At 42.6% G+C, this 13,439-nt stretch overlaps 1 protein-coding gene across 1 annotated transcript in view; it reads right to left on the bottom strand.

The window, feature by feature from the left end:
* The window catches only part of LOC115093337 (obscurin-like protein 1), a 143,124-nt gene that overhangs the window by 85,012 nt on the left and 44,673 nt on the right, over nucleotides 1–13,439 (bottom strand). Inside the window, exon 6 of the mRNA XM_029604964.1 lies at nucleotides 8,807–9,073. Coding sequence (XP_029460824.1) covers nucleotides 8,807–9,073 — 267 coding nt within the window. The remainder of the gene's footprint in view (nucleotides 1–8,806; nucleotides 9,074–13,439) is intronic.

Raw genomic sequence — 13,439 nt, 5'->3', positions numbered from 1 at the left:
ATATCCCCCCTCAGCCATCTCTTCTCCAAGCTGAAAAGTCCTAACCTCTTTAGTCTTTCCTCATAGGGGAGCTGTTTCATCCCCTTTATCATTTTGGTCGCCCTTCTCTGTACCTTCTCCATCGCAATTATATCTTTTTTGAAGTGTGGCGACTAGAACTGTACACAGTGCTCAAGGTTTGATCTCACCATGAAGCAATACAGAGGCATTATGACATTTTCCATTTTATTCACCATTCCCTTCCTCATAATTCCTAACATTCTGCTTCTTTTTTTGACTGCCGCAGCACACTGAGCCGATGATTTCAATGTGTTATCCACTATGACGCCTAGATCTCTTTCTTGGGTTGTAGCACATAATATGGAACCTAACATTGTGTAACTAACTACAGCATGGGTTATTTTTCCCTATATGTATCACCTTGCACTTATCCACATTAAATTTCATCTGCCATTTTGATGCCCAATCTTCCAGTCTCTCAAGATCCTCCTGCAATTTATCACAATCCACTTGTGATTTAACTACTCTGAATAATTTTGTATTATCTGCAGATTTGATTACCTCACTCGTATTCCTTTCCAGATCATTTATAAATATACTTGAAAAGCACAGGTCCAAGTACAGATCCCTGAGCACTCCACTGTTTACCTTTTTCCAGTGAGAAAATTGACCATTTAATCCTACTCTCTGTTTCCTGTCTTTTAACCAGTTTGTAATCCATGACAGGACACCGCCTCCTATCCCATGGCTTTTTAGTTTCCTTGGAAGTCTCTCATAAGGGACTTTACGAAATGCCTTTTGAAAATCCAAATACACTACCATCTACCGGTTCACCTTTATCCACATGTTTATTAACCCCTTCAAAAAAATGAAGCAGATTTGTGAGGCAAGACTTCCCTTGGGTAAATCCATGTTGACTATGTTCCATTAAATCATGTCTTTCTATATGTTCTGTGATTTTGATCTTTAGAATAGTTTCCACTATTTTTCCCGGCACTGAAGTCATGCTCACTGGTCTATAGTTACCCAGATCACCCCTGGAGCCTTTTTTAAATATTGGGGTTATATTGGCCACTCTCCAGGCTTCAGGTACAATGGATGATTTTTATGATAGGTCAGTACCCTAGGATGCATACCATCCGGTCCAGGTGACTTGCTACTCTTTAGTTTGTCAATCTGGCCTTCTACATCTTCCCAGTTCACAGTGATTTGGTTCAGTTCATCTGAATCATCATCCTTGAACACCATCTCTGGAACTGGTATCTCCCCAATATCCTCATTAGTAAACAGAGAAGCAAAGAATTCATTTAGTCTTTCTGCAATGGCCTTATCGTCCCTAAGAGCCCCTTTAACCCCTCGGTCATCCAATCGTCCAACTGATTCTCTCACAGGTTTCTTGCTTCAGATATATTTTAAAAAGTTTTTATTATGAGATTCTGTCTCTACAGCCAACTTCATTTCAAATTCTCTCTTCGCCTGCCTTATCAATGTTTTACACTTAACTTGACAATGATTATGTTTTATCCTATTTTCTTCAGATGGATCCTTTTTCCAATTTTTGAAGGGTTGATTTGGCTAAAATAGCTTCTTTCACCTCACCTTTTAACCATGCTGGTAAATTATTAAGTCCAAAAAGAAGTAGATCTCGCTGCCGAATTTGGTTTTCTGATGCCAAAAGAGAAAAGTTTTTTGATTCAGAATGAACCCAAAATATCAACCTTATATACTGTTCCTAAGATTCATAAACGATTACATCAGCTGCCAGAACGTCCAATAGTTTTTTCGTTGAATTCAGTGCTAGAACCTTTGTCCAAATTTACAGATTTATTCCTCTCACTTGAAGTCCAACAATCTCAGTTGGAGATTGTTGGGCTATTTTAGAGACACCAAACAAATGCTTTCAAAAATCGGTTCTATTGATTTTAACATTGAAACTTCACTTTTGGTAACTCAAGACATTCAGTCTCTGTATATGAATATTCCTCAGCTGAAGGCTTTAAAGATCATTCTGTTACTTTTGCCAGCCGCAGCAACGAGTGGCCGGCCTCGCTCACCTGTCGGGACCGTGGAGCTGAGCCATCCTCTCGTGCGGCGGCGGGAAGATGCCGCCGCGATTCCCCAAGCTCGTTGGCAACGCCGCCAATCCTCCGAGGCTGGCTGCGACCTAGGCACGTGCGCACACCCCACGGTGGGTCTTAAAGGAACCGTGGTAGGAAACGTTCCCATGGTTCCTCCTTGACATCCTCCAGCAGGGACTATTTAAACCCAGTCCCTGCTCTCCAGCCTTGCCTCTGTAACAGGTCTCCTGAAGCTGCTGGCTGCGCTATTTGCTCCTGTTCCTGCCCTGCTCCCTTCCTTCTGGATTGCCTCCTGGTCTCGACCCTTGGATTGTTACTGGATTCTGCTGCTGACCATTGCCTGGACTGGTTCTGAGATCTGCCTCCCTGATGATGAAAGCCTGGGAAGTCTCCTCTCAGGTAGGCCTTACTGATCTCGGCTCAGGAGTCCACTGTTGCAATACATTCAGAATGTGTTAGAATGCAGACCTGCTCCTCACAGGAGAATTCTGACTTTTTAAATTCTTAATCTAGCAAAGATTTCACTAATATGGAATTATTTGTTGTTTCAGGATAAATTTTACCTTCAAAAACATGGCATTGCGATGGATGCCACTAGGGCCCCAATGTGGCCAATTTATATGTAAGTTGGTTTGAAGAACAACACTTATATTGGTCCACATGGTTCAAATATAAATTTCAAGCTTTTATTGTGTAGTTGCAATTTTCCATGAATTATCACACACAGAAGATTCCCTTTCTGGACATTTTAATATATAAAAAAAATCAGAAATTGGAAACCACATTAAATAAAAAACCTATGGATTGTAACCAACTTTTGAAATTTGACAGCTTTCATCCTGTTTCTTTACGAAACAATTTACCAGTAGGTCAAGTCCTCTGACCATGGAGATTATGTTCTGAAATAGACAATTTTGTGAGCCATGCACATAGGTGATGCACAATTCTTTTACACTGTGGATATCCTATGTGGATCATCAAGTTGGCCTACAATATAATGCACAGTGAAATTGGCTCTTAATGGATGACCATCCAGACACTCCAGAATGTTTAGTCTGTGTATTATGATATTCATCTTTGTCTCATAAACTAATTAACATACTGCATCATCACTGGAATGTAATAAGTTTGCACCCTGTTTTCAACAACACCCCCTCGTTACATATACCAGAGGACGTAACATCAAGGACATAGTGTTTCAATTCACACTACCATCCAATGAACATGAAACTGTTCCCAAAATTAAAGGACATTCCTCTTGTAGAAAGTGCAATATGTGTGCTTATACTTTTTCCACCACATTGTGGCAAGATCCATGGTCCGGCACTATTTTTAATATATATAATTCTCAGATTGCACTTCCGTAAATGTCCTTGTAGGACGGACCAACATATGATACGTACGTGCCCAACTGAGCACAAATGTTGCCTGACAACAGGCAAATTAAATGATCTGCTAGTTTCACATTGTAAATTATTATCACATGTATTTTTGGATCTAAAATAGTGGATCATTGATCAAGTACATTTATCAACTTGAGAAACAGGTTGTCAATTTAAACTAGGTTTCCGAGAACAATAGTGGATTTTTAAATTAAACACAGTGGATCCCAATGGATTGAATGCTGAACTCGAATAATATTCTGTCATCTAATTAGTATGGTTTGTTTTTTTGGGATAGTAACTCCTGACGTCATTATTATAAGAATTTTTTAATTGGTGATGCAGCTAAGCATTTTGACGTCAAACTACATATTAAACAGCAGTGCTGACATTTTTTGGTTTCTAAAGGGAATTGAACATGGCACACAACTGATGGTTTGGACACTTGTATGGTGTGTAAGGCAATTTATATGTTGAGCTAGAAGTTGATTGCATAATACTTTTTTGACAATGTGCTTTTTCTACAGTACGAAATCTAGGAAAGATACCCCTGATGCAGCGTGACTTTTCGAAACACGTGTGTTGGGTAACCATTATGAAGAAAGGTATCCGGAAAGGGTAACCATTTTGAAGACATTTGGAAACATATTCGGATTAAAGAAACATTGTCTACAGTCTACAAAGGACACGTTAAGCAAAAGACAAGTACATACTATAAGAAAGACAAACACACTGAATTGGTGATTTAAATGTTTTTATTTGCAAAGAAAACATACAAAAAATATTTGCATTGGACTGATGATTAAACATAAGCAACAAAGGTATGTTTATTAATACTGGTACTGCTTAGTATAACGGTCCTTATTTGTTTAAAAAAAAAAAAAAAAAAAAGCACATTACTCTGGGTAATACTGGTTTATTCCGCTTTTTTTTACATTAAGTTCCTAGCATTTTTTTAACAATGTCCATGCCTGTTGAACACTTTTAACCTTTGTAGCTGCACCTTTCAGTTTTTTTCTATTTTTCTCATTTTATCAAATTTTCCCTTTTGAAAGTTTAGTGCTAGAGTCACGGATTTACTTACTGTCCCCCTTCCAGTCATTAATTCAAATTTGATCATGTTATGATCACTACTGTCAAGCGGCCCCACCACTGTTTCCTCTCTCACCAAATCCTGTGCTCCACTGAGAATTAGATCTAAAATTGCTCCCTCTCTCGTCGGTTCCTGAACCAGTTGCTCCATAAAGCTATCATTTATTCCATCTAGGAACGTTATCTCTCTAGCGTGTCCCGATGATACATTTACCCAGTCAATATTGGGGTAATTGAAGTCTCCTATTATTACTGCACTACCAGTTTAGTTAGCTTCCCTAATCTCTCTTAGCATTTCACTGTTCATGTCATCATCTTGGCCAGGTGGACGATAGTATACTCCTATTACTATACTATTCCCTAACTCACAAAGGATTTTTACCCATAAAGATTCTATTGTGCATTTAGTCTCTAGCAGAATCGTTAACCTGTTGGACTCTATGCCATCTTGAATATAAGCCCACAAGTTGATTCACCCTGTCATTGTGACATAATTGGTACCCTGGTTTAGCACTGTCCCATTGGTTATCCTACTTCCACCTGGTCTGTGAGATGCAGAGACATAGAGAGAAATAAAAGAGAGAGCTCTCAGTGCTGCAGAGAATTGCAGAGAATAAAAATTGAGCTGAAAGTGCAATAGATACATGGAGAGAAATACCCAGACCGCAATGCACTATACAAATATATGGAGAAGTAACAGAGAGCCACCAGCATTGCAGAGACATGGAGAGAAGTAATCCAGTGTTTAAAGCACTAAGAGACATATGAAGAAGTAAGCCAGAGTTTACAGCACTACAGAGAAGTAACCTAGAGAGACCTCGGGGTGCAGAGACATGCAGAGAAATGCAGTGCTAAGAGACATAGGGAGAAGTAACACAGAGAGCCTGCATCACTGCAGAGACATGGAGAGAAGTAATCCATTTACTTTTCTCCATGTCTCTGTCACTTCAGTCACTCAATGTCACTTCTCCAGACATGGAGAGAAGTGTTCATTGTAACTTTTGTCTTCTCTATACCATGTTAATAGTTAGTTAGGTTACTACCCTTGTTATTTGTAAACCGACATGATATGATCTGTATCATGAATGCTGGTATAAAAAAGCACTAAAAAATAAATAAATCCAGAGTTTACAGCACTAAGAGACACAGGGAGAAGTAAGACAGAGCTTACAGCACTAAGAGACACAGGGAGAAGTAAGACAGAGCTTACATCACTAAGAGAAACAGGGAGAAGTAAGACAGAGCTTACAGCACTAAGAGACACAGGGAGAAGTAAGACAGAGTTTACAGCATTACAGAGAAGTAACGCAGGGAGCCTGCAGCGCTGCAGAGAAGTTCAGTGCTAAGCGATACAGGGAGAAGTAAAACAGAGAGCCTGCAGTGCTGCAGAGACATGAATAGAATTAATATAGAGTTCACTGTGCTATAGAGACAAAGGGAGAAGTAACACAGAACCTGCAGCACTAAAGAGATACAGGAAGTGTTCAGGCATGTTGAAAGTAATAATGTGGCAGTGAAGCAGAATGGCAGAGAGTGAGATGACAATGATGGTGGAAGTCAGATGAGAGGATGGTAATGGGGTTGGTGTCAGATGAGGGGATGGTAAAGGTAGGCATCACATGGTATGGTAAGGGTGGGTGTCAGATGAGGGGATAGTAAGGGTAGGCAAAAGATGAGGGGATGTAAGGGTGGACATCAGATGAGGGGATGGTAAGAAGATTGTGTTAGATGAGGGGATGGTAAGGGTGGGTGTCAGATGAGGGGATGGTAAGGAGGTTGGCATCAAATGAGGGGATGGTAAGGGGTTGGGTGTCAGATGAGGGGATGGTAAGGGTAGGCATCAGATGAGGGGATAGTAAGGGTGGGTGTCAGATGAGGGGATGGTAAGGGTAGGCATCAGATGAGGGGATGGTAAGGGTGGGTGTCAGATGAGGGGATAGTAAGGGTAGGCAAAAGATGAGGGGATGTAAGGGTGGGCATCAGATGAGGGGATGGTAAGGAGATTGTGTTAGATGAGGGGATGGTAAGGGTGGGCATCAGATGAGGGGATGGTAAGGAGGTTGGCATCAAATGAGGGGATGGTAAGGGGTTGGGTGTCAGATGAGGGGATGGTAAGGGGTTGGGTGTCAGATGAGAGGATGGTAAGGGTAGGTATCAGATGAGAGGATGGTAAGGGTGGATGTCAGATGAGGGAATGGTAAGGGTAGGCATCAGATGAGGGGATGGGTGTCAGATGAGGGGATGAAAAGAGGATGGGTGTCAGGTAGGGCTTATGGGGTTCTTGAGATGAGAAGATGGTAATGGTGAGCAGCAGATATGGGGATGTTAAGAGGGTTGGTGTCAGATATGGGGATGGTAAGGAGGTTGGTGTCAGATGAGGGGGATGGTAAGGGTAGATATCATATGAGGGGATGATAAGGGTGGGTGTCAGATGAGGGGATGGTAAGGGTGGGCATCAGATGAGGGGACTGTAAGGAGATTGTGTCAGTTGAGGGGATGGTAAGGAGGTTGGCATCAGATGAGGGGATAGTAAGGGTAGGCATCAGATGAGGGGATGGTTAGGGTGGGCATCAGATGAGGGGATGGTATGGAGGTTGGCGTCAAATGAGGGGATGGTAAGGGGTTGGGTGTCAGATGAGGGGATGGTAAGGGTAGGTATCAGATGAGGGGATGGCAAGGGTGGGCATCAGATGAGGGGATGGTATGGAGGTTGGCGTCAAATGAGGGGATGGTAAGGGGTTGGATGTCAGATGAGGGGATGGTAAGGGTAGGTATCAGATGAGAGCATGGTAAGGGTGGGTGTCAGGTGAGGGGATAGTAAGGGTAGGCATCAGATGAGGGGATGGTAAGGGTGGGTGTCAGATGAGGGAATAGTAAGGATAGGCAAAAGATGAGGGGATGTAAGGATGGGTGTCAGATGAGGGGATTGTAAGGAGATTGTGTCAGATGAGGGGATGGTAAGGGTGGGCATCAGATGAGGGGATTGTAAGGAGATTGTGTCAGATGAGGGGATGGTAAGGGGTTGGGTGTCAGATGAGGGGATGGTAAGGGTAGATATTAGATGAGAGGATGGTAAGGGTGGGTGTCAGAAGAGGGAATGGTAAGGATAGGCAAAAGATGAGGGTATGGTAAGGGTGGGTGTCAGATGAGGGGATGGTAAGGGTGGGTGTCAGATGAGGGGATAGTAAGGGTAGGCAAAAGATGAGGGGATGTAAGGGTGGGCATCAGATGAGGGGACTGTAAGGAGATTGTGTCAGATGAGGGGATGGTAAGGGTGGATGTCAGATGAGGGGATGGTAAGGAGGTTGGCATCAAATGAGGGGATGGTAAGGGGTTGGGTGTCAGATGAGGGGATGGTAAGGGTAGGCATCAGATGAGGGGATGGTAAGGGTGGGTGTCAGATGAGGGGATGGTAAGGAGATTGTGTCAGATGAGGGCATGGTAAGAGTGGCTGTCAGAGAGGGGATGGTAAGGAGGTTGGCGCCAGATGAGTGGATGGTAAGGGGTTGGGTATCAGATTAGGGGATGGTAAGGGGTTGGGTGTCAGATGAGGGGATGAAAAGAGGATGGGTGTCAGGTAGGGCTTATGGGGTTCTTGAGATGAGAAGATGATAATGGTGAGCAGCACATATGGGGATGATAAGGGGGTTGACATCAGAATAGGGGATGGTAAGGGGTTGGGTGTCAGATGAGGGGATGGTAAGGGAATTGGCATCAGATGAGGGGATAGTAAGGGGTTGGGTGTCAGATGAAGGATGGTAAGGGGTTGGGTGTCAGGTAGGGCTTAGGGGGTTCTTGAGATGAGAAGATGGTAATGGTGAGCAGCAGATATGGGGATGGTAAGGGGGTTGGTGTCAGATGAGGGGATGGTAAGGGTAGGTATCAGATGAGATGATAAGGGTGGGTGTCAGATGAGGGGATGGTAAGTGTGGGCATCAGATGAGGGGACTGTAAGGAGATTGTGTCAGTTGAGGGGATGTTAGGGGTTGGGTGTCAGTTGAGGGGATGGTAAGGAGGTTGGCGTCAGATGAGGGATGGTAAGGTGTTGGGTGTCAGATGAGGGATGGTAAGGGGTTGGCATCAGTTGAGGGGATGGTAAAGAGGTTAATGTCAGATGAGGGGTTGGTAACAGGATGGATGTCAGATTATGGAATGAGAACATGGATGTCATACAGGGGGATTAGTAGGGTGAATGTCATGCAGGGGGATGATAAGGGTGTGGATGATAGGTGGGATGTGGTACTATGGACATACCTCGCACTGTAAGCCTTGCACAGGATCGGATGTTGTCTGCAGTGAACACAATGCTTCCAGAATCTTCTAGTGTGACTGCTGAGAGTGTCAAGCTGTGTAGACAGCTGTTAGCGCTGACTCGGAACTTGTTGTTTGGCTTGACACGGATGCCATCTTTGGTCCATACACCCTCCACACCAGGATGTGACAACTCCAGTTGGAAAGTGACTGTCTCCTTTTCATATGTCTCCATGTCTGTCAGTGGTGTTCGCAGCATGACCTTGCGGGCTGGTGCATCATGGATAGAGGAGAAGCAGATAGAGTATGGAAACACTGGATTCATGTTATGCAAGAATCCTTGACCCCATCTGGATACGTACAGGGATGCACAAACAATCCAACTACCGCAACACATACACACACACACATATGTACACAAGCATACATCTACAAATACATACAGCTCCCCTATGAGGAAAGACTAAAGAGGTTAGGACTTTTCAGCTTGGAGAAGAGACGGTTGAGGGGGGATATGATAGAGATGTTTAAGATCATGAGAGGTCTAGAACGGGTAGATGTGAATCAGTTATTTACTCTTTCAGATAATAGAAGGACTAGGGGGCACTCCATGAAGTTAGCATGGGGCACATTTAAAACTAATCGGAGAAAGTTCTTTTTTACTCAATGCACAATTAAACTCTGGAATTTATTGCCAGAGGATGTGGTTAGTGCAGTTAGTATAGCTGTGTTTAAAAAAGGATTGGATAAGTTCTTGGAGGAGAAGTCCATTACCTGCTATTAAGTTCACTTAGGGAATAGCCACTGCCATTAGCAATGGTAACATGGAATAGACTTAGTTTTTGGGTACTTGCCAGGTTCTTATGGCCTGGATTGGCCACTGTTGGAAACAGGATGCTGGGCTTGATGGACCCTTGGTCTGACCCAGTATGGCAGGTTCTTATGTTCTTATACACACTGCACACACACATACAGAGCTCACTGAAGATCTTCAGCTGTCAAAGGCAGTCCCAAAACTTTACATCACACCCGCTCAAAATAACTTATGGAGAAAGAATACAACGTCTTATAAATTTAGTACTGAATGAATGAAGTCCAAATGTCCTATCAGTAAGACTCCTCGTCAGCTGAACATATTTTCAAAAATCTTTATCATGGAGCCTAAATTCTTGATTTAATTCAGAGAAAGCATTCAGTTTTTTTTTAAACCTATAAACAACTGTTTCACTTATTTGAACCCTTTCTTTTTCATTTGCTCCAAAGAGAAAGGTTTGTTATATGTCTGCAGCTCTGTCCTTCTACCATTTTGGTAGCTTTTCTCTGGCGTGCTTCCACCCCATCTCTAAGGCCTCTAAAACTGGACAATATTCTAGGTGAGACCTCAATATGGACCTACAGAGAGGCGCTATTGCCTCATTTTCTATACTGGTTATGCCTCTCCCTACACACCCCAGGATCCTTTTGGTCCTGACCGCCATCTTGTCATACTCTATCAGTACTTTGAGATCATTAGACATGATCACACAGTCACCCTGGGTTGGTGCACAACAGTATTTTGCTCCCATACTGGAGACGGCTTGCACAAATGAATGCAGTATACGATCATTATCGTTTTCATTAACACAATTTTAAATTATTTATTTTTTCCTTCTGTGTAATGTTGTTTCTACATAAGATGCACATAATTACATTGTATTTGTAAGTTGAGCTGTTTGTCGTTATAAATAAAGAGTTGAAAAAAAAAATCAGGAAGACAATTTATAGCATCTTCTACCTAGACAGCACCAAGGCTGCCTGGGAGGTGAACGCCTTCCTGAAAGCCCAGAGGTTGAGGCACAAAGTGCACCCTATCTGCCTTGGCATGAGAATAGACCTGACACGAAGCAGTCATGAACACTTGATAAAGAGAGCAATGAAGACATGCAACACCTTGGGAACAATCCTGCCGGCTCATCCTGGGGTGCACAAGCCTCAATCCTGAGGATGTAAGCTTTGCTCTCATGCCTTCTTCCATGGAGAGGAAGATCTAGAGCAAGGGTTCAAGATCTGAGGCTGAAAAGGCAAGCCCATCAACAAGCTAATCAGTGCCCCGGGCAGTCCTGCGGCAGAGGTGGGAAAGGAAGTCCCTCACGAAACTTCTGGCCAGCAGCAGAAATCCACCTTCCATGATGTGGCTGCATAGTAATGGGCACATAAGGACTTACACATCATCAGCTATCCTATAATCTATCCTATCATCATCATCTGCACATTCTATGAGAGAATCCTGGCTAAGGCTGCATTATGGGAAAAACATAACCTATAGTCCGGCCTTCACGTATTGCCCTTAGAAGATACCTTACAGAATCTCCTAAACGTGTGGCTGGGAAATGCAGGCTACCATCAAGTATCTCCAGATATCCTTACTAAGGGGACGATTTTGCTGAAGGTTTCTCCATGGACAGGCCCCTGGTGCTTGTGAAGGTGAGGGGAATATTGCTTTGGATTCTAAACAAAAGCAGCTATTTTTAGAATAATTCTGCCAGTCCTAGTACTTTATATCCCACAACATAACATGGACACCTATTAAAACGTTTAACATCAGCAAGGAGCTGCCAGTTGTATGAAGCTGCAGTGTCGTGCTGGACCACACAATGCGTGAATGCTTCGTGATTAAGCCAAGCTGAGAGACTAAATGGAACAACACTAAAGATGGCCTTAAGATGAGAAAATACGAATTGCCTTGCTGGATCCATCCAGACCAGTATCCTGCCTCCAACTGTAGCCAGTCCAGGTCATTAGGAAGCACCAGGCAGATCCGGAAAAGATTGATTGCCTTTTCTAATCTGCTTGGTTAATAATCTTGTATGGACTTTTCCAAACCTCTTCTAAAGCGCACAATACTCTGCGCCTTCACCAGAGCCTCTGGCAACATATTCCACATTTCTTTCATCTGTTTTACATCCGTTGGGTGCTAGTTTTGTGGAGTGTTCCCTTGCTTTACCATTTTATAAAAAGCTAAATAACCATCCTTTATTTACCTGTTCCACCCCTCTCGTGATTTTATAAACTCCTATCCTGTCCACTCCCAGTCGTCTCTTTTCCAAGCTGAAGAGCCCTCGCCTCTCATCATAAGACGGATCTTCCAACCCCTCTATCATTTTTGTCACCCTCTCTACACATTTTCTAGTTCTGCTCTGTCTTTCTCAAGATGGGGCAGGAAGAGCTACATGATATACTCAAAGTGCAGTCGCACCATGGCAATATAGTATTTTCCATTTTATTCTCCTTTCCTTTTAGGATCATTCCTAACATTAATAAAACATGTGGATAAAAGTGAACCGGTAGATGTAGAGTATTTGGATTTTCAGAAGACGTTTGACAAAGTTCCTCATGAGAGGCTTCTAAGAAAACCAAAAAGTCATGGGATAGGAGGCGATGTCCTTTCATGGATTACAAACTGGTTAAAAGACAGGAAACAGAGAGTAGGATTAAATGGGCACTTTTCTCAGTGGAAAAGGGTAAACAGTGGAGTGCCTCAGGGATCTGTACTTGGACCGGAGCTTTTCAATATATTTATAAATGATCTGGAAAGGAACATGATGAGTGAGGTTATCAAATTTGCAGATGATACAAAATTATTCAGAGTAGTTGAACCACAAGCAGACTGTGATACATTACAGGAGGACCTTGCAAGACTGGAAGATTGGGCATCCAAATGGCAGATGAAATTTAATGTGGACAAGTGCAAGGTGTTGCATATAGGGAAAAATAACCCTTGCTGTAGTTACACGATGTTAGGTTCCATATTAGGTGCTACCACCCAGGAAAAAGATCTAGGCATCATAGTGGATAATACTTTAAAATCGTCGGCTCAGTGTGCTGCGGCAGTCAAAAAAGCAAATAGAATGTTAGGAATTATTATTTATTTATTTATTTAATTTATTTAGAGTTTTTCTATACCTGCATTCGCGATGAGAATCGCATCATGCCGGTTTACAATTAACAAGAGGTGAAGGAAGATAACAAATAATAAGAAACTTTAACATGTGCTCAAAAAAGATTGCAGTTACAATAAAACAAGGGAATTACACAACTTGGAGCAGTGAAAAGGAGATAGGAATTTAACAGGGAGAATAAATTTACCAATTAATGGTGTGAACCAAGTTATGGAGTTTGCAGAGTTATTGAATTACCATGTTGAGGAACAGTTATTAATTACCCTCTTAAGAAAAATTCTGAGCATCAGTTAGTGGTGAATTAAGGTTCAAATGGGGTCTGGAAAGGCTTTCATAAATAACCACGTTTTGAGTCTTTTCCTAAATGTAGGAAGGCAGGGTTCCTGTTGCAGATCTGGTGGAATGGAGTTCCATAGTGGAGGTCCTGCGGTGGAGAAAGCCTTGTCTCTGGAGGTTATAAGTCGAGTGGTTTTGGAGTGTGGTACCTGTAGGGATTCTCTGTAGGATTCTCTGATGGGTCTGGAGGAGGTATATTTTCTGAATGGGATTTGAAGGTTAAGCGGAGAGTATTGATGGATGGCTTTGCAGATGGTGGTTATGGCCTTATATATGATTCTGTAGTGAATTGGCAGCCAATGTAGGTCTTTGAGGATTGGAGATATGTGGTCTCTTCTCCTTGTGTTTGTCAATATTCTGGC

Source organism: Rhinatrema bivittatum, chromosome 6 (assembly GCF_901001135.1).
Source record: "Rhinatrema bivittatum chromosome 6, aRhiBiv1.1, whole genome shotgun sequence".
Classification (NCBI taxonomy): Eukaryota; Metazoa; Chordata; class Amphibia; order Gymnophiona; family Rhinatrematidae; genus Rhinatrema; species Rhinatrema bivittatum.
This window is presented reverse-complemented; position numbering and strand designations above follow the sequence as displayed.